The following is a 21279-nucleotide window of genomic DNA, read 5'->3' on the forward strand; positions in this document are numbered from 1 at the left end:
TTCTATTAATTTCACAATATGTCCTTTCAATGTTCAGTGTTATATAATGGGATGATGGCACTGACTTGACACATTGGGAAAGAAGGAAATAATTTGTGTTAAATTCAAATACACCCTTTCCATGACAACTGATCCACGCTTGTGACACAAAAAGCTGAAGTAAAACAGAGTAAAATGTGTCCTGTTCACACTTTATTCAAATGATGAATGGCGCCAAATTTGCATTAAAATCCCTCTATTTTCCTTGGGCCTGTCTAGAGAAGGTTTCACACAACAGAACAACTGTGATGTTTGACAAATACAAATAGACAAAACAAATGTCCACATGAGTCACTGGCACTGCTGATAAAGGGTGTACAGTATACCCTTGATAGCAGGATGTAGGCCTACAGTACAAGCAAAGGAAACTGTCAGTTTAAACATGCAGGGGGAAGACAAAATAATGCAGAATGATGCATGTCAGAGTTTGACACTATGTGTGCTTAACTTAAGTTTAAGACGTGTGCATGCAAACATGATTTTGTGACCTCACAACTATTTTGGAAGCCAATTGAGGTCCAATATGCAAACCTACACAAGTGAGATGTGCTAACATAATGAGAACTTTAACCTATTTTAAACTTTTAAAATGAGAAATATTTGCATAACTTAAAACATGTTTTGCAGAGGATCTTTAAAGAGTAATTTCATCGATAGGAATGTATGGGGGTCAGTGGTGGAATGTAGTACATTTAATCAAGTATTGTTCTTAAGTACAAATTCAACATACTTTACTTGAGTATTTCCATTAAATGCGATTTAACCCTTCTGAAAAAGCACATGTGAAATGCAGTCTTTCAAAGTGAAGTGAAAGAAGTGAAACAATTCTTATGCAATGCTGTGAATCACATGTGAAATTAACTGACTGACCGGACTAACTGACTGACTGACTGACTGACTGACTGACTGACTGACTGACTGACTAGTAACTAACTAACTTTGAACTACAAACTAACTAGTACATAACTAGTAAGTAACTATGAACTAACAGGTAACTAACAGTTAAACAGTTAACTTACTAATAACTATCATTTACATTTGTCTGACTTAAGTGTTAATTACTAGTTTCTTTCCAGATTACAACTTTTCATACCATACAAGGATGAAGTGTTCCTTGATGGGTTGAGGAAAACTGGGCTGTTTTTCTGAGCTCATGTAAAATGTATATTTTAGAGATGTGTGGTTTTCACAGGACAGAGATGCTACAAACACATGGTGATGTTATAGAATATGATGCAATGCTGTAAATTAAACTACCTTACAGTATATAAAGGAGTTAAAATTAGCAGGAGCCTAATATTAATCCAAAAACATAATATACAATAGTGAAGCACTGACAGGGACCATTTTACTGCACAATGAGTACTTTTAATACAAAATTTTGCTGATAATACATACATACTTTCACTTGAGTAAGCTCTCTGAATACTTCTTCCACCACTGACGGGGTTGGGGCAAGTTGAAAAAGACAGATTAATCCATTGTTAGTGTTGGTCTTTTAATGAGATTAGTTGACAGTAAGAAAAATATAAACAACGCCAGCTTTGTCCTTTTAATATCAGACAACTTTTGCCATTTAACAACTGTCTTACATTTGAAGCAGTGTCTGTAATTGTGTTGCCAACTCCAGGATCACTGTTTAATGTCTAACAGTAAGGTTTACCACAAGGTTGTGACATGATTTAGTCCCGCACTTTAGTTAACCTACACCACATCTTCATCTTTACTCCTCTTCTTTACCTGGAAGAAGAGAACAACCTGATTGACATTTGCCTTCCCCGTTCTAGTGATGAAGCAGTAAAGGAGAGGGTCAGCAAGGCAGTTGAGGCATGAGATAGCTATGCTGATCTTGTAAGGATAAAGGAGCCATGCAACGTTCCTGCAGTCGTCCCATAATGTGCGGAGGAGCATCATGACGTGGATAGGTCCGAAGCAGAACAAAAGGCAGAGCAGAACTACTGTCAGCAACTTCGAAATCCGTTTACGTTCCTGTTCCTCTGTGGCCTGGTTGGATTTCACCGCCTCACAGATCCCCCAGGTGGAAAACACCAACAGGAGAAAGGGAATAATGAAACCCAGGATGAAGCGTGCTACATTAACCCGAGCCAGGTTCTCTGACATCGGGAGGAAAATATCAAAGCACAGTGAAAACTTGTTGTATTCATGGTACGAGTCCTCCCAGGTGATGGTGGCGGCGTTGAAACAGACCACCAACACCCAAATGGCAACGCTGACCGCTGCTGCAGTGCCGACTTTCCTCAAGAAAGTGAACTTTAATGGGTGAACCACTGCCAGGTAGCGGTCAACAGCGATGCAGCAGAGGAAAGCATCGCTGGTGTAAAAGTTAGTGAAGAGAGAGCAGACAGACAGCACACACACGTAGCCGCCGTGGGCCCAAGCTCCTTTCCAATGGAAGTCGAGCCACAGAGAGAGGCCGATGGTGAAGGTCAGGTCACTCAGGGCCAGATTGAATAGATACACACCGAGCTCGTTCTTCTGTCTAATGTGCTGCCAGGACACGTAGAGGGAGAAGGCGTTGGACGGGATGGCAGTGATGATGATCGCCAGGTAGAAAAACAGAAATGACCTCCTCCTGGACGCGCTGTCAACCGAGTAGCATTCTGAATGATTTGTGGCCAGGCTTAAGTTTTCCATCGCAGATGAGGCGTTCATATGCTCACACCTTGTAGAGAAACAAAGAAGGAATAACACAATGCATATGAATTCAGTTTATTCATCAGAGAGTACTATTCAGCAACAGCTAAATAATGTCTTCGGTGGTTATTTAGACTTAATGACAACAAACTTTTAACAGAAAGTCTATTATAAACTAGGGGTATGGTGTTTAAAATTCATGGGCGTTTGTAAGTCAGAGAGGATCTACTGAAAGATGCTATTGAGTTGCATCATGGGAAATGTAGGATTCAGTGTTTTTGGGGCTTGACCCATGCTTGAGACTAAAAAGTCAGGCTATCTTAACCTCTGCTGCTTTGATTTTGACATTTAAAAAACACTGTCTCATGTGAGCCCCCCAATTTTATAGAGGTGACATAATAAATCACTGGAGTTAAACCAACAAAATACCCCTCCGCTCACTCCTCCCCTTTTTCAAGACAACGGTAATGTGAGCCGCCGAGTAAAAAAACGTCAGAGGTCATCTTTACCATAATAACACTACTTTAGGAGCAACAGAAGTCAGACGGCGGCTGGCGTCACCACAGTTTTGCACTCTGTGGCTCACGTTACCGCAGTTTCACAAGCATGTCGCAAAACTTTGCTGGCATCAGGTGACATAAAAACGCAAAAGGCCCTCTTTCCAGTGTTTGGTTTGTCCTGTAGAAACATGGTGGACTCTGTGTAGAGGACCTGCTCCCTATGTAGATATGAAGGGCTCATTCTAAGGTAAAGAAAACACAACAATTCTTAATTTCAGGTGACTATACACTAATGAAAACATAGTTTTTTTATATTCCATTTCATTTTTATATTCCATTTTTGCAAATAGTTGCTGCGAAATGTTACCGTTCCTTTAATCACAAATTGCTTTACCTTACTGGTGATTTTTTTTTCAATCAAGTCTTGATTTGTTTCCAGCTTCCAGGAAACTTTTGGTTTTAATACATTTCAGTAAGTTTGGAAATTCATCTTGCCTGGTTGTAATTTAATCAGCTTTATTTCTTAAATGTTTTTATATATGTTACACTATTTGCTATTTTCAACTACTCAGAGTGTTCTGTCTAAAAACATTTCTCTTGTAGCTGACTCTAAAATCTCTGATGTTGCACTTTTTTTTGGAAGGAGGTCATTTCACAACACATCCTGCATCACCACATGACAAAAAACATGATGTAACAAAAGCAACTGTTGATCAGATGTTATCTGTGATGGATAATCTAGCTAGTGCAACTTTCAAGTCAAAATAAAAACAGTTTACACCTTGTTGAAATGAACTAAAACCAATGGCCGACTAGAAGTTAGGACATCAATCTAAAAACATATGCTTTGGATTTAGAATGGGCCTATATACTAGTAATGGGCTACTTAATGGGCTAAAACATGAAAAACCTGTGGTATGATCCTTTAAGTCTTCAAGTGTCAATCATAAACATACATTTAATCAGCAATTATATTATAAGAAAAACCATAAACTCAACATAACTCATATGAAGGTCTACTTACTCTTTATTCAGATATGTTTCCGCTCCAAATTCTGTCCATAAAATTCATTATTATCAAAATGAAATCATTAAATCAGTTGCATTCAGGGGATTCATTCAGTTGTCTCGTCTTCCACTGCTTCAATCAGCCAGCTTAAAGAAACAGGAAGAGTCAGCAGCTGCCTCCTTGTCGTCCCTGACTACCGTATGTCATTTACTAGGTGACAGGCCATGACGGAACAAACTGCCGGTGTCAGAGGACCACACGGCAGATTTAATTTGGGTACTAAGTCTATATGAGGCTGCTTGGCTTTTTGTGTGGTGTGTCAATATAGACATGGACTCAGGTAAAGCTGAGGCTGATTACTCTGCCTGTTTGAATAATTGTTTCCATAGCGTACTTATGTTGTTATGGCTGAGCCTATACGTGCTCTTAATGGATAAGTGCATATATATTTTTAAGTATGCATGTCCATACATTGAAAGCATCATTTTATCAGTCCTTGTTCTGGGTAAAAATTAATTTAAAAGTTCAGCCAAAGTTAATATGAAGCTTCAGCAAAGTTAGACAAATTAAATGGGAATCTTCCACCAAATGTCGTCTTTTAGTTACCATCCCTCTGCTGTAGCTCAGCAAACAAACACTGTCTGCAGAAGCACAAAGAGACCAATAACTCTTTCAATGTACATATAGACCTGTAAGTACTGCATTAAGAAAGACTTGAAAAACTGTGAACCAATCCTTTAATGCAAAAATGAACCAGACAAAAACAATCCAATGGAGGCTATTTTAAATTTCTTCTGCTCAACTTAAATAATCAATTATCATAACAATTAAGAAAGAAATGTAAATGTGATCTTATTCACAGTTGACCATTGTACATTACAGTGATAAAAGAGATGATTTGTCCATTAAAACATCAACAAAAAGGCGTAGGTTTGGTTTCAGAAGTGGGGAGGCACAATAAAGTCAAATTAAATAATTTAAAAAAGAAAATGAAAAAATATGTATGCAGATTTATATAAATGTGTGTGTATATATAAATATACTGTATATATAGAGAGAGTGCATCCGTACCTTACCTTATACTTTCTGAATATACAGCTGATGAGGTATACAGTATGTGCCTTTACTACAGCAACACTACAGCTCTGTGCTTTACTGTCTTATCTTTGACTGGTGTTTCAGTGGAAATAACGCCCTTGCATCAACACAACATCGTCAGCAAAAAGGCATCAGTATATGAACACTTAGTTTCTTGGTATTACCTCTTAAAATACAGTCCCAAATAATAGTTAGTTTTCCATTTGATTTGTACGGAAGCCTTTCATCTGTTTTCCCTATAGGAGGCAAAGAAAAGTAACTTTTTAAAAAGCCATACAAATTTTTTTGTACTTGTTTCACAGACAAAAAAGGAACTTAGAAAGATTATCCTGACAAATTTTTTTTCCCCCACCTATTTTTAAGTCATAAACACAGGAGAGAAAATAGTTTCGATCAGACTTAGAAAATGGATCACCAGAAAAAAAAAACTCTCGCTTGCCTTTCAGGGCTTCCGTAGATTTACAATTATGGGTTATAAATAATAATAATAATAAAAAAGATCATTCTGTTGTTAGGAAATTGACTGAATTCCACTGGAGCTCTCGGGCCATTTCCTCCTCACAAAAACTCCCCAACATTTATCCACAGCTTTCCTAATCTCTCTCCGAGCGCTCTCACTGATTAAACAGTATATTATGGGATCCAGTACACTGTTTATGGTCGTCGTGGCAACTGTGACCAGGTACGGATCCCTGAGCCTCGTGGCCCAGATGCAGGCCCCGGGCTCCAGCGTGGCCCTGAGCAGCATGACGATCTGGTACGGCAAAAAGGCCACTATGTAGGTTAGAAGAAGGAGGAACAACAGCACTCCTACTTTCCTGCGCTCCTCTGTCAGGATGGAGGCGCTCTGTCGGAGTGACTTCATGATCTGCTGGAAACAAAAGGTCATGATGAAGATGGGGATCAAGAAACCCAGGATGACTCGTGTGAGGGCGAGGTGGGCATCTTCTTGTGCCATGGGTGTTCGCTCCTCACACAGGTCTCTTGAGGAGAAAGCTTGCAGCGCCTCCGTGTGGTCAAGCAAGATGATGTGGATGGAAATCTCCAAAATCCAAACAGCAAGACTCACTAGTGCTGCTGTCCGCACCTCTCGGACCCAGTGGAAGTGGAGAGGGTAGACCACTGCTAGGTAGCGATCAACGGAGATGCAGCAGAGGAGGCCTGAGCCGACGTAAAAGCTGTTTTGCATGATCACAGCCACTACGCTGCAGAGACCACCCAGAGGCCTCTGCAGGGCCAGCTCAATCCACACAGGCAGAGAGATGGTGTAGAGCAGGTCAGAGATAGACAGGTTGATGAGGTAGACCGCTATGTTGTTCCCATTCCTCATCAGCATCCAGGCTACATACAGAGACAGGCAGTTAGCCGGGAAGCCCACAATAAAAAAAAGAGAATAGACCGCTGGATACATGTGCTTTTCTATTGAGGAGTCCACGGTGCACGATGTAGATGTTGTGGTGTTTGTCTGGTTGAGAGGTGCTGCGTCCATCCTTACGTGATGGTGACCAAACCTGAATGTGGATGGAAATAGAGAGCTCTGTTGAACCGAGATAAGGTTCGCAATGCAAATAATTCCTGGTGCTTTCCTTGTTGTCGACTGTCATTTTCATTTCCGCAGTGATGAAAGTCAACACAGGGTGAACCCAAAATATCTGAACGTTTGTAGGATTAAATGGAAATCATATGTGTTGTCAGCTATTCCACCAAAGGGAAATTCCCCATCTAACCACCTCAGATGTTTTTTATTTAAATGATAAAGAGGGAAAATTATCCAATATTTCATAAAAAAGAAAACTAGAATGATTTAAAAATATATATATATATATAATGAATGAATGAATGAATGAATGAAAGACTTTATTTCGAACATAAAAAAAATAAAAACAGATACAAAATAATAACAAACAAAACAACAAACACAGTAATAGTGTCCGAAAAGGAGTAGGTAGAAGAAAAACTTATATTTCCCTACCCCTTTCTCACTTCTCCTCTAATAACTCATATATCATAGAATGATAATATAATATAATATAATATAAAATCTATCCCAGATTTATTTACATCCCAAGTTGAATATATAAACAGCATCCCAAGTTTACTTACAACCCACAAATCCATCCGGAGTTAAAAAGTATATAACCAACCTTTAACACAACTCTCTCTCAACCATATACCTCCCAAAAATATCTTTCTTGTATAGCTTTTTTAAATTGATTTATATTTGTGCTCCATACCATACCTTTCCATTTTATTGAATAATAACAACTTGTCATTTTTTTCTTCTTCATTCATATCCCATTAATCATCTCATGACCCCTCAAATTTATTTTGTGACCTTTTGGGTCAGTTAATGCTATTTATGTATCGATGCATCAGTATCACTCTCACAATCTAATGATATATGATAATATATCAGTCATGGGGGAAATTTTTCTGCACAAAGAGTACTTTTACTTTTGTTGCTTTTAGTGTATTTTGCTGATAATACCTCTGTATTTTTACTTGAAAAGGATTGAATGCAGGACTTTTACTTATAATAGAGTATTGTTACTTGTTGGTACTTTATATATTGGGCTTTCCAGGAACAGCATGCATTTGCATACCCTATCATTCCCTGCTATCAGTGCAAATGCGGTGCAGTGGAGGGTATCGTTAGTTCAGTTATGTTTCATTAAGATGACATTTGGAAAAGCATTGTGCTACTGAGGTACAGACAGCCTGCAGGAATAGAGATCTGGTTGTTGACATTGCAACAATACTCTGAAGCAGGGAGGCCTCGTTAGTCTATTTTTAGTCTACAATTTAGGGACCACAGCTCACCAAATAAAGGCTTGTTGACGGTGCTGGAGTTGAATTCCGATGCTAAACTAAAAAAAAGGGAAAACATCCACCCACTCCATTCTGTGCAGCTTATCCTATCATTCCTAAGAAATCAATGATTCACAGATTAGGCAGTGTGGATGCTTTTCTTTAGAAGAATATTTGCATGTCGGTAACACTGAAGATCAGGAAGCAACTTGTTTTTTGACAGTTGTTTTATTCTCTTGGGGTTTCTAACAGCACAATATACAGTGCACTGTAATACAGACATATTTCAACAAATACAGTTACAAGTAGAGGCATTGTAGATGTAAACAAGCAGTGGTGGATGAAGTACCTGAAAGCCACACTTGTGTAAAAGTACAGATATCTAACCAGAAAATGAATTTAGTAGAAGTTAAAGTAGAATATTACTTTAGTAAAAGTCTTAAAGGATCAGTGTGTAACAATTAGGGGGATCTATTTGCAGAAATGGAATATAAAATTAATAAGTAGACCACATTTTGATGTGTAAAATCCCATTTAAATAAACATATATTTTTTTATCTTCCATATTTTGATAGTTTAATAAATAATAAAACATTGCACTCACTAAGTAAGATGAGCAACCTCAGTGAAAATTATTCAGGTTACTGGGCAAGAACCTCTGAAAATAAGAAGCAATATGTAATATGCTGATATTCTACTGTAATATTTGTGTCATCTTGCAGAGAAAAACAAATGAAAGCCTTTTTGTTGGAAGGACATTTAAATTTATTAAAGGTGCAGTGTGTAGGATCTGGTGGTATCTAGTGGGGAGGTTGCAGATCGCAGCAAACTGATTCTTCTCCTGTGTGCTAAGTGTGTAGGAGAACTACGGTGACCGATGTGAAAATGAAAATGACCGTATCTAGAGCCAGTGTTTGGTTTGTCCGCTCTGGGCTACTGTAGAAACATGGAGACCGGCTCCATGAGGAGGACCTGCTCTGTATGTAGATATAAATGACTCGTTCTAAGGTAATGAAAACACAACAACACTTATTTTCAGGTGATTATACACTAAAGAAAACACATCATTAGTATTTTATTCCATTTCTTCCAAAAGATCCCCCTGAATGATACACACTGTTCCTTTAAATAGACTTGCATCCTGAACTATAGACAGAACTCTACCTTTATTCATCGTGGAAAGCTTTGTCAAAACTTTGCAGTGCTGACAAAAAGAACTCATAAGAGCATACAGTCACATAGGTGTAAGTTTATTCGCAGGTCATGCAAAGATTAAGTCTTTGCATTCATGCCACTCCAGGTTTTACATAAAATTAATGATGCAAATAGCTTAACAACTGATTCCCAGAAGTTGTTTTGACAACAGTGCCGTTTGTTCAAAAAAATACCAACATGACTGTGTGAGTCATTCTTTAGGCTTCTGTTACTTTGAATAGCACATGAACCGTACAAAGCAACACATTTTTCTAGCATGCAAATGTATGCACAGTGTGGAGGCCATTCTCTTTTTATGTTAGCTTTCTGGAGTCAAAGAAAGGATACATGAGTTACAGTTTCAGAAACAGAGAGAATACGTGGTTATGAAATATATCTTTGGGTGTTTAACATTAAAATATTACAAGACAGTAAAAGCAACACCATGTAACGGTACAGAGAAACAGATTCAAAGACATATCCAGAGACGTGCACAAAGATAGGCGTGGAACATCTTTCCATTAGTGTGTCATATTAACACTTTAAACTGTTGCACAGAGACACAAAGTCTGTTTCCTTCTCTTTTAAACATTACTTCCATTATCTTAGTTTGTGCCCATTACTTCTGCAATATAAAATGCAATCTGGTAATGCGGTTTAATTATGTGGCAGTGTTATTGTTATATTAAGCCTGAAAGCATTTCTGATGAAGCAACAGTTAGGGCATAAGTGTTAGAATGGCAAATAAGGTACATTTAGTCTCACATCCTGTTATGAAATATCTCATCCCTTGCAATAAAAATGACCACACCATTGATTTCCTCTCATCTGTTGTTACTAGACACATCAGAGCGTTGATATATCTGGCCGTATATGATCATCTGTGATGGTGTCTCGTCCTCCTTCTTCCTAACTTTCCTCCTGAAGTGTTGCCCAGAGAAGACATGAGTTCAAGACACTGTTTAGAAAGGCCAGATACACTCCAGGTCAGTTTTTACTCTGAGATCATATCTTCTCATGGAATGTGTTGAGAAAGGTTTAAGACAGGGAACAGACCCAACACAGTAAGAAGTGTAGTGTGCCGGCATACATCAGAACACCTCCCTCTTTTTAGCTCACCAACCAATTCGACTGGTATCAGGCCATTAAATAGGCGTTATCGGTCGCTATAAACAACATAGATGTGGGTCAGTATAGGGGCCTATTACACCTACAACATTGTAATACTGAAAGCAAAACTTAAAAAGCAACATGTTCTATCACGTTGTAAAACTGAATAAAGCGTTCCGTTTGGAACAAAAACAAAACGGCTTCTTCAGGTTTAGGCAACAAACTCACTTAGTTAAGTTTAGGGAAAAACAACGTGTTTTGGCTTAAAATAACTACGTTTCAAAAGTGAACACTTGTGAACAAAAAGACAAGTACACATTGTTGGTTTCACACAGGATGCAAACCTCAGTGTCCTGGATGAAAACCCTATATCCCATCCATCGCCCCAGACCTCCACCCCATTATGGAGTTTCATGTTTCATGACAGCTCCTGATTTCTGCTTCTGCTCCGGTCATAATTACTACAGTCGCTAGAGGTCGCTGTCGTCTTCTTTTATACCTTTTTTTCTGTGATCTACCATGTGAATAGATGATAAAACCTACTAGTTGGTGTAGTAGGCCCCTATTGACCCACATCTATGGTGCTTATAATGATAGCCTGACAACAGACTAATTGGTTGTCTTAAGCTGGGGAGACACCAAGCTGACATCAAAGAACTAGCGGTGACAAAGGCCAGCAGTTGCGTTGCTTCACGTCGCCTTTGTCTTGGCCAAAAAGTTTATGATACATACATGAAATAAAGCGGTGTTTGCTGACCATTTTCACACCATTCTCACTCACCACTTAGCTTCATTCCAGATGGCCATGTCATTATGATATATCCTTGTATTGGAAAGATCAGATGAGATGAAGATGGAAAAAGAAAAGAGCCTTCTGTGTTTTGCCTCTTGACTTTACTCGTTGGCTTGCTTTCCTCACGTCCGTTTCTCTTCTCGTGCACTGCTTGTTTTAAGCTGAACAGCCAATCAGAATGATTCCTCTCACCGACGGACACCGCCGCCGATTCAACAAGCTGAATCGTCCAAAAAAACTAAAAAATGGGCAGACGGCGGTGCGGGACACGCAAAAACTAGGCCGACGGGCGCTCACGACAGCCCCAAACTGTACGACGGACGACCGTCAGCTTGGTGTGCCTTTAGCTAAAGCCCAGGGTTATGTTCTGCCCGGAGCAAACAATCAAAGAGGGTGTTCAAACCTCACCATATTGAGCAGGATCTTATTGCTTCAAATATTTTTCTTATCTTACTTCTATGAAAATTATAAAAAGCTAAAAACAAAACATGCCCCAGCTTCTCAAAAAAAAATAAAATAAAATAAAATCAGCCTGAACCTGCAGATCAACTTGAGACAGTTTTAACACTTCTCAACAGTTTGGAGCGTGTGAAAGTGGTGTTGAGGGTCGTTGTTCTGTCAGTGCTCCATTGCTTAAAGACCTTCCTAACTTTTTTACGGAAGTTCTCTCCTACAATGACGTATAGGATGGGGTTGAGAACACTATTGAAGAAGGCTAAGTACATGAAGATATTCTTGCAGGTGTTTAGGATGGAGGTGATGCTACACCCACTCAGGACTTCGGCTTTTAAGAGCGCTTCTAGTATCTTAACCACGTGGAACGGCACCCAGCAGATCATAAACGCCAGGAGGACCGCCAGCACCAGAGTGGTGGCCTTTTGCTCCGTCCTCTGTGTGTTTAACATTAACCGGTTATTCAGAGCTTGAATAATCTTGAGAGTGCAGTAAGAAATAATGAAAATGGGGATGATGAAGCCAAAAACGAACAATATCCCATCAAAGACCAGCTGCACAGTGTGGTTTGGGTAGTTCAGATAACATCCAGTTATATTATAATCAGGATAATGTTTCACTCCCCTATAGACCAGTGTGGGGACACTCAGGAGCAAGCCGAAACACCACACCAGCAGACAGCCCAGTTTGGCATATTTTGGCCTACGCATTCTACCATGGGACAGCGGGTGCACCAGTGCCACACAGCGATCTACGCTAACCAGAATGAGGAAGTAGATGCTGCTGTAAGCGTTCATATTGATGCCCATGTTGACGACTTTGCACAGGAACACACCAAAATGCCAATTGAAACCGTTGGACACGTAGACGGCCCAGAAAGGCAAACAGGACATCAGGACGAGGTCAGCAGCAGCCATGTTGCTCAAGTAGATCTCAGCCACGGTGCAGGCCTTCTTGTGGAAGCAGAAAACCATCAGGACAAACACATTCAACACGATTCCCAGCACAGTGATGAGCAGGATATAAACCGGCAGCACAGTGAAGTACCAGCCCTTCATTTCTGCATCAGGACACTGCTGTTGTGCTGCTCCATTGGTGTTGTTTTGGTCTCCATATATAGCGGCAGTGCTGAAGTTAGAGGGGACGCTGTGGAGAGTTAAAGAAAGACAAGGTAACTTTGACATTTTCTTTAAAATGTTGTTTCACTCCAATTTTACACAAATGTCGAAGTTCACATTGAGTTGATAAAGAAGGACAATTGTTAATGTTAACACCTGGGGTTTTTTCCTGGTAAGACCAGTCAAAATGCCTGTTGTGAAAAAAATCCATAAAGTGATTCATGAAACCTTTAATCTTTTTCAATTTGTGGAGTTCTAATGTAAAATAGTTCCAGCGACTTGCAATCCGCCCACACTATTTCCTCTCCAACCTCCTCCTCCTTGTCAATTTGACAGAGGCACAAAGGGACTCCGTCAAAATCCAGAGGGGATCGGTGTCATGCCGAACGAGAACTGTGCGGTGGGGCATCCAGCAAAATCCAGTTGAAATGAATCTGAACACATTCACACAAGTTAAACAACATATTCACTGCAAAATACACTCAAGTCTTTTCCAAGAATGTGGAATGAAAGGCGTAGCAGCAAGCTATGGAAATGGAATGATCACAACTATGCATGGGCATAAACAAGATTAAATTCGGCAAAAACAAAGCCTCACAGTAATTAATTATCATAATGTGGAATATGAGAAAACACTGAACACTGTGAAATTCTCTGAGTTAATGCTGTCTGTTGTGACATTGAATACTGAGTGACACAGAACCCTGAAATAGTTGTTTTCCAACCTTAATGCAGTTCCCAGAAAAGTTGATTGTGGATAAAATAACATTTAGGCTCAAGATGAGTCAGTTTTACAATCATCTTATCAGACAAACACTAGCTCTTCAAGACTGCAAATGTTTTCTCATAACTCTGCAAGTAAAGACAGTGGCATGGTTTGTGGTCCGACCAAGGTCATGATCTTGTAAATATAATATTGCCAACTAATGGCTGTTTTTGTGTAAATTTTATGTTTTTTTGTTGTTGTTGTATGCTACTATTTTGTTATTTTTATTTAGTCAAAGCAACCCACCACCAGTTTGATTGAGTGTTACCTGGAATGCACAAAAGAACAAAAAAAGATTTATGAAAATTAATAAAAATGTTTCTCATTATTTGTAAGTATATCATCAAATTAAATATTCTGTTAAATGTCCCTTATGAGCTGTTAAATGCTGATAAACTTAACAAATCATTTTCAAACATTTGTTAAGGATAAATAAAGTATTTGTTTGATACTTGACTTATTTTTGTGAGCTGACACAGCTCTTAACAAAATGATGAAGACCGGGAAAATAAACCATGAAGAGACGTGAGACACTAACAGGACAATTATTAGAATTTGACTGATTAAAATTAGTAGCAGGATAATTTTTGTAAATATTCATGCTATTTCAGGGGGAGAGTGCAAAAATAATAATAATAATAATAATAATAATGCAAGCAATGCAAAAAGTGAAAGAAATTCTGGATTCAGATGTTTCCACAAACATTTTATGGTGAAAAGAAAGAAATAATGGAATAATATCTGAGTAACATGAGTAGGTGGCAGCTTCCTTGCAATGACTGATGAAAGATGACATTCACTGGGATGCCCAGCTGGCCATAAACCGCTATGTTGCCAGTTCTCGTCCCCCTTTAGAATGAATACATTACTGTTGCATCATTTATTTGTACTGTTTTGTGTGTTGCTCTTTGTACTTAAAGCTGCAGTGCGCAGAAATCCGGAAAACGCAAAATCCTGCATCCCCTCGAGCTGCTCTCTCCTCTCTCTCCTCTCTCCGCTCTCCCCTCTCTGTCCGAAGCCCCTCCCCCCACACGAGAACGGGCATATGCACGCGCTTCATACGTGCTCGCTACATCTCAGGAGGCTACCGCAGCGAGCTACACATTACCTTCTAAGGACATCAACAGTTTGGACTGTCTTTTTGAAAGTCTGTCTTTCTTTTTTTGGGTTGTTTTGAGGTGTAGGCAGTTGCTGCCAATGCTGGAATAGCAAGCTTTCCAGTAGGTTGTTCCGCCATTGACCGAGGCTTTCACTATCTGCAGAGACCAGACGTGAACGCGCATCTCCTTTTGTGGAACAGCCAATAGGAACGCTCTCTCTGAAATGCCCTGTGATTGGTCAAAGTCTGCCGTCACGGGCAAGATTTTCTAAAGCCTGTAAACAGAGCCATGAGGAGGTGCAGAGGTGTAATTTTCTCTCAGATCACTTGAATTACAATATGCTGAAAGGTTATTATGGAATTTTTTGCCAAATTATGCCAAAATATTGTTGCCTACTGCCACTTTAAGCCATAAACAATTGTAATTTAGAATAATCTTTTTGATATAATAGTCACATATGAAATACTGCATTCATGATAATACATATTTAATGTAATACATGTATATGTATGTATTAGCAAAACACAAACCAACTTTTAGCAGTTTCGATATTATCATTTTCAAAAGATTAAAAGCAGTTATGTATCTGTCTACCAGTAACAACACGGCAGCCCTTTTTCCCCACTTGTGTGCTACGGTTGAAGTTTTTCTTGTGTATTCTTTCAGAGTTGGAAGAAGTACTCAGATCTTGTATTGAAGTAAAATTAGAGATACCAGTGTAGAAATACTCTGTTACAAGTGAAATTCATGCATTCAAATTATTAGTATTAGCATCAAAATATACTTAAAGTACCAAAAGTAAAAGTACTCATTATGCAGAGCAGCCCATTTCAGAATAATATATGTATCAATCATTGGATTCTAATTATTGTTGCATTACTTTAATGTTAAAGCTGGTAAAGGTGGAGCTCATTATATGGAGCTCTTTATATACTTTATTTGCTGGGTAGCTTGTGAATTCCTCCCAGGGATCAATAAAGTTGTATCTATAATTTCACATCATAATCGACATATAGTTGATTATATTTAGTATCATTAATCTGAAAATGAAAAGTAAGTGGAGTAGAATTATTAATATATTAGCAGAAAATGGAAATACTCAAATAAAGTAACTCAAAATTGTACTCAAGTACAGTAGTTGAGTAAATATACTTAGTTACTTTCCACCACTGATTACAATTTTGCATGTATTAATTTAATTTAGATGCATTAAAGAGTCATTTTCTTTAACTCTCCTTTCTATATTTCTGTATCAAACACTGGTCGAACCCTTTTTGTTGGCTAAATCTCATCAGCATCTCACAGTAGACATGTTGAGACAAGTATTGTGGGAGAACTGCAATCTAGGTGCTGGAACAACAAGGTACTGGGTTTCATTTGAACATGTCGCGTCTGGATTGAACTATTTTTTCCGTTTGAGATCACTTATTTATCATAAAGATGAGTACATTTCTATAAAGACTCTGTATACCTTCATTCATAGACAGTGTTATAAAGCACCAAACATTACTGATGACGAACATTGTTAAGTTGTTCATGGCTCTTATTAATATTCTAACTACAGTGAATAATGGTGAAACATAAAAAACAAATAAAGCGTATGCATACCTTGTAGGCAGGAGAGCCATTCCTCCAGAGGAAGTCCAGATGTAAAATGCCCAGATACTCTTCACTGTTCCAGTACCTCCTTCTACTGTCTTCTGTCTCTCTCTGACTCTCTCTCTCTTAATGGAAAAAAGAAACTAACATCCAATGATGTCAGACAACAACATTTGGAGATGTCAGTTGGCAGGCTGCCTGATTCTGTTAGGTTTGTATAAACTGAACCTGCAGCCACCAGCCCAACATTCCTTTCCAGCTATAACAGTAAGGAGTCAACATCACTTCACACAAGCTGCGGCCGTGCTCGGCTCGTGATTGGTTCGGGCGGGTGACCTCGACACGGCTTCACCGCTCAATCACTACTGTGCAGACTCTGGCTCCAAATGACCATCTGAGACTTTTGTAAATTAAATTTAAGAGTTTTTAATACCTTCTAAGACCTTTTCTTTTTGGAGGAAACTGAATTCAATCCTTCTTAAGACTTTTCACGACCTGCAGATGCTCTGCAGGAAATAAGGGTTGTACAAAATACTGGACTTTTGCCCAGGAGACTGATGTTCACGTCCCGTGTGTAACCAGAAATCATCATTGATTTATCACGAAACGTTGGTACTTAAGTTACGCCACTTCCGGGGTTATTTTAACCCCACGATCTTTTCCTAAACCTAATAAAGTAGTTTTTGTCACGAAACTTTGGTCCTTAAGTTACGCTGCTTCCAGTCTGGCGTAACTTAACCACGATATTTTCCCAAACCTAACTAATTGGTTTTGTTATCTAAACCTAACCAGGTTGATCATTTCCTAAACCTAACCAAGTAGTTTTGTTACCAAGTTGTTTCCTTTGAAGATGGAAGTTTATTTTGAAAAGACTGGAGCGGAAATTGACGCTGGACATTCATAGGAGAATGCACGAAAAATGAGGAATATGTTTTTGTAAGATATCATATGAACCCTTGTATGAGAATACATTGTGTCTGTACATACTTGCTAAACACTTTTAATGGTGCCAATTTGCCATAATATAAAAAAAATATAGGCTTAAAAATGGCTCCAATGGCATAATACATGTAGCAACAGCCAATTTGCTGCGCTTGTATGTTTCTGTCAGATTATCAGATTAGCAAAAATATTTTTTGACTCACTCCAATTTTACACAAATGTCGAAGTTCACATTGAGTTGATGAAGAAGGACCATTGTTAATGTTAACACCTGGGGTTTTCCTGCTAAGACCAGTCAAAATGCCTGTTGTGAAAAAAATCCATAAAGTGATTCATGAAACCTTTAATCTTTTTCAATTTGTGGAATTCTAATGTAAAATAGCTCCAGCGACTTGCAACCCCGCCCACACTATTTCCTCTCCAACATCCTCCTTCTCGTCAATTTGACAGAGGCACAAAGGGACTCCGTCAAAATCCAGATGGAATCGGTGTCATGCCAAACGAGAACTGTGAGGTGGGGCATCCGACAAAATCCACTTGAAATGAATCTGAACACATTCACACAAGTTAAACAACATATTCACTGCAAAATGCACTTGAGTCTTTTCCAAATAATGTGGAATGAAAGGCAACAAGATTAAATAAAGCAAAAACAAAGCCTCACAGTAATTTGATTTTGATAATAGGCCCCTGGAAATGGATGTTGGAACATACAACAGACCAAATGGCTGACAGATCATGAGTTACACATGAATACCTTAGAGATTTATTCTTTTTACTACTGCTACATGTCAAACCTCTCATCTTTTTAGTTAGATGTTAGTGAGAAACTTTAGGAAATATCAATAATACAGTCGATATGGTGACTTGTTCACATTACATTAGCAGACTAACGTTAGTGTGATATGTTAATTGACTTCAATATATAGCTAAAGCTCACAAAAATTAATTCATTTTGTAAATAATCTTTCATGACTTGATGTATTGACAAGTTAGTGCTGCATAATAGTGCTTCACATATAGGAAAAGTCAGGGAATCACCAAAATAATGAGTTGAGGAATATGAGTTTCCAACAGGTTATGTCATGTCTTTGAATTAATGTTTTTATTGTTTAGTATAGTACTTCAGGTGTTCCATTGAGTTGATTACACAAAGTATACACAAAAAAAGCTTAAGTAATGAGTGTTGATACTAAACTGTGTATGTTGCGACTGAATAAATGTTTTGTTTATATGTCAAGATATACCGTACAAGGGGAAATATGAATGTAAACGTACACAAAGTACATGGGTTGCCATACATGGGTACATGGGTTCTCTCATGTTAGCCTGCAGAGTGTGAAACTGCTTTGTGGAGTCAGTACAATGAAACAGATTCAGATACATACTGTGTGTCTGTGTCTTCATGGAGACTGTAAACATTAAAATCTGCTTCCATTTCTTCTACAGATTACAGCCATTATCTCTGGTCATATCCATTATTTCTTCAAAAAACAGTATTAAACATCCTGTTATAGTACAGTTAAGCCATATAACAGCATTATTATTGTGTTAAGTCTTGTGAACATTAGACTCATATCCTGTATATTGCATTGATTTTTCCATATAAGCAGCAACGGAAGTGGATGTCATGTTACATCTGATCCTTTGCATTAAAAATGATCACGGTCTTAATTTGCTCCGTTCTGTTAATGTAAGTGGACACAACAGAGCGTTGATATGTGGTCATGTCTGATCCTCTGCGAGGATGTCTAGTCCTCCTGTAGATGGCGCTGACTTTCCTCCTAAAGTACTGCCCTGAGAAGACGTACAGCAGTGGGTTTAAGGTGCTGTTGAGAAAGGCCAGATACACTGAAACCTGGCCTCCTATATCCAGAGTGTGACCCCAGAGCTTCTCATCCAGCGCTCGGACATCACAGAGTGTGTCGAGGAAGGTGAAGACCTGGAAGGGACCCCAACATAGTAAGAATAGTAGTGTGACAGCGTACAACAGTGCTGTTGCCTTTGTGTCATTAGTGTCATGAAAAGCAACACTTTCCTTTCTCAGAACTAAAGCCTTGATTATGTTTCCACTGCTGAAAACAATGACCATAACAGGGAGTACAAAGCCCACCACATTCATCAGAATCTGATGGGCCAACTTCCAAGAGCTGTCGTGACTGTAATCCAGTATACAGGACATTGTCTCCAACCCCTTGATGAACTTCACCTTTCTGTGAACCATGGTTGGCGTGCTCAGTATGACCGCTAATATCCACAGGATGGAGCAGATCACCTTGGCATAGAGTGTCCGTCTCAGCCACCTGGCCTTCATGGTCTTCACAAGCGCCAGGTAGCGGTCAACGCTAATCATGACCAGCGTGTAGATGCTGGTGTAGAAATTGATGATGATGACGGAGTTGACCAGTTTGCATAAGGCATCTCCGTACGGCCAGTTGAAGCCATTGAGGATGTACATGGCCCAGAAGGGGAGGCCACACAGGAGGATAAAGTCAGCCAGCGCCAGGTTGCTCAGGTAGATCTCCGCTACAGTCAGTCGATCCTTGTGGGCGAAGAACACCGCCAGGACAAAGCTGTTAAAGAGGAGGCCTAGCAGGGATAAGGTGAAGATGTACGGGGGAATGATGGTGTGGACATGCTCCCATTCTGCAGAGATGGGAAACTCTGATGGACCGAATGGCGGGGACGCACTGCTGTTTTCAGACCATGGTGTTGCCACAGATGCAAGCGTCGTTGGCTCCATGGGCTAGGAAACAAAATAATTATACGTCAGTAAAATCCTCTTATTTGATTTAAAGGAACAGTGTGTAACATTTTGGGGGATCTATTAGCAAAAAATGGAATATAATATTCATAACTATGTTTTTTTTGGTGTATAATCACCTGAAACTAAGAATCATTGTGTTTCTGTCAGCTTAGAATGAACCCTTCATATATACATAGGGACCGGGTCCTCTTCATGGAGTCCGCCATGTTGCTTTGCCATGTTTCTACAGTAGCCCAGAACAGGCAAACCAAACACTGGCTCTAGAGAGAGCCTTTAATGTCTTTACGTTACCTTTAGCACTGAGGAAAACAAACAGTAACACATTAATAAGTTGATTAACTTCCCTTTAGTTTTAACAAGACTTCAAATATTTGCCAAAATAACTTGTTGAAATTTGTTTGCATGTAGTACCTCAAAATCATTTCCTGCTATCAAAGAGGCTGAACAACTGATTACATTATTTCTTGTCAAGCTGAGTATTAACGCGGTGTAACACCTGTTAGTATTGTTTAAAGTACAGACTTTGAAAAACAAAAAATAGGACGGGACATGAAAAGTTCTTACCGTACGTTTCACGAAAATGTTCCTCCTATGGTCCAAATGATAACAGACACGTCCGTTGCAAGGCTCATGTGTGTGTACACAGCAAGTCAGAGGAGAGATCTGCTGCAAGAGTTTTTGTATATAGTTGGATTCTTCCACACCCGTCGCCAAGGAGGTCAATATATCAACTTGTTTATGAGAGAGTCAAATCTCATACACATATTAGAGAAAACCTGAAACTGCATTGCACTAACTGTGTCAAAGAGACTGTTCACCATCATCAGCGCTACTGCAGACTAGAAAGAAAGAAAGATAGCATTGCTTCATTATTACTAATGTTTAATTTCAAAGGAAGTATTATGTTATTATTTAAAATAGTACTTATGTGATACTGACACAGTGTTTTCATGCAGTCATAACAGCATTTCTCAACTCCAAAGGGAATTATTACGTGGAGTTGATATAAATGTGCTACCCATCCATCTGATTTAACCGATTAACGGGATTATTGTCTGTTTATACAGTTGGTAATACCTGACACTTTTATGTTGACATATCAAAAATTCATTATTTGCTTTTCAATTTATAAACATAACAAATGTTTGCCTAAGTAATAAAACATGATTTATGTCCCTATTTATCATTGTACCCGTGTGTAATCCTATCCTAATCAATCCTAAATTTCAAGTCAAGCTGATGAAATGGCAAAAATAACAAACTTGATATGGCTTGAAACCAGATAATAATCAAATTGGTCAGAAGTTTTTTTGTCAGTGTGCAATGTG

At 38.8% G+C, this 21279-nt stretch overlaps 4 protein-coding genes across 4 annotated transcripts; all 4 read right to left on the minus strand.

Annotated features, from left to right (window-relative positions):
- Positions 1-1397: 1397 nt before the first annotated feature.
- LOC119474436 (psychosine receptor-like) lies at positions 1398-4429 on the minus strand. The gene is made up of 2 exons (XM_037746468.1): positions 4401-4429; positions 1398-2722 (listed from the first exon to the last, which is right to left on the minus strand). The coding sequence occupies exons 1-2, from the start codon at positions 4427-4429 to the stop codon at positions 1744-1746; spliced, it is 1008 nt and encodes a 335-aa protein (XP_037602396.1). The 3' UTR covers positions 1398-1743.
- A 1336-nt stretch (positions 4430-5765) lies between these two features.
- LOC119475047 (ovarian cancer G-protein coupled receptor 1-like) lies at positions 5766-6793 on the minus strand. Its single transcript, XM_037747509.1, has one exon. It carries the CDS (start codon positions 6788-6790, stop codon positions 5813-5815), a length of 978 nt encoding a protein of 325 aa, XP_037603437.1. The 5' UTR covers positions 6791-6793; the 3' UTR covers positions 5766-5812.
- Positions 6794-9338: 2545 nt separating this feature from the next.
- LOC119475046 (B2 bradykinin receptor-like) lies at positions 9339-16363 on the minus strand. Its single transcript, XM_037747508.1, has 3 exons — positions 16252-16363; positions 11195-12805; positions 9339-10261 (listed from the first exon to the last, which is right to left on the minus strand). Exons 1-2 carry the CDS (start codon positions 16269-16271, stop codon positions 11752-11754), a joined length of 1074 nt encoding a protein of 357 aa, XP_037603436.1. The 5' UTR covers positions 16272-16363; the 3' UTR covers positions 9339-10261; positions 11195-11751.
- Positions 16364-18230: 1867 nt separating this feature from the next.
- On the minus strand, positions 18231-20615 carry bdkrb1 (bradykinin receptor B1). The gene is made up of 2 exons (XM_037747097.1): positions 20516-20615; positions 18231-19930 (listed from the first exon to the last, which is right to left on the minus strand). The coding sequence occupies exon 2, from the start codon at positions 19925-19927 to the stop codon at positions 18818-18820; it is 1110 nt and encodes a 369-aa protein (XP_037603025.1). The 5' UTR covers positions 19928-19930; positions 20516-20615; the 3' UTR covers positions 18231-18817.
- Between the last annotated feature and the right edge of the window lie 664 nt (positions 20616-21279).

Source organism: Sebastes umbrosus, chromosome 16 (genome assembly GCF_015220745.1).
Source record: "Sebastes umbrosus isolate fSebUmb1 chromosome 16, fSebUmb1.pri, whole genome shotgun sequence".
Taxonomy (NCBI): domain Eukaryota; kingdom Metazoa; phylum Chordata; class Actinopteri; order Perciformes; family Sebastidae; genus Sebastes; species Sebastes umbrosus.

What these genes read in the sequence shown, in the direction of transcription:
- LOC119474436 (XM_037746468.1), bottom strand. Translation starts at nt 4,429, where the DNA reads ATGGCCTGTCACCTAGTAAATGACATACG. An exon ending in CACCTAGTAAATGACATACG is followed by an intron (nt 2,723 to 4,400) that starts GTAGTCAGGGAC and finishes TTTCTCTACAAG; the next exon opens with GTGTGAGCATATGAACGCCT.
- LOC119475047 (XM_037747509.1), bottom strand. Translation starts at nt 6,790, where the DNA reads ATGGACGCAGCACCTCTCAACCAGACAAACACCACAACATCTACATCG.
- LOC119475046 (XM_037747508.1), bottom strand. Translation starts at nt 16,271, where the DNA reads ATGGCTCTCCTGCCTACAAG. An exon ending in ATGGCTCTCCTGCCTACAAG is followed by an intron (nt 12,806 to 16,251) that starts GTATGCATACGC and finishes AACTCTCCACAG; the next exon opens with CGTCCCCTCTAACTTCAGCA.
- bdkrb1 (XM_037747097.1), bottom strand. Translation starts at nt 19,927, where the DNA reads ATGGAGCCAACGACGCTTGCATCTGTGGCAACACCATGGTCTGAAAAC.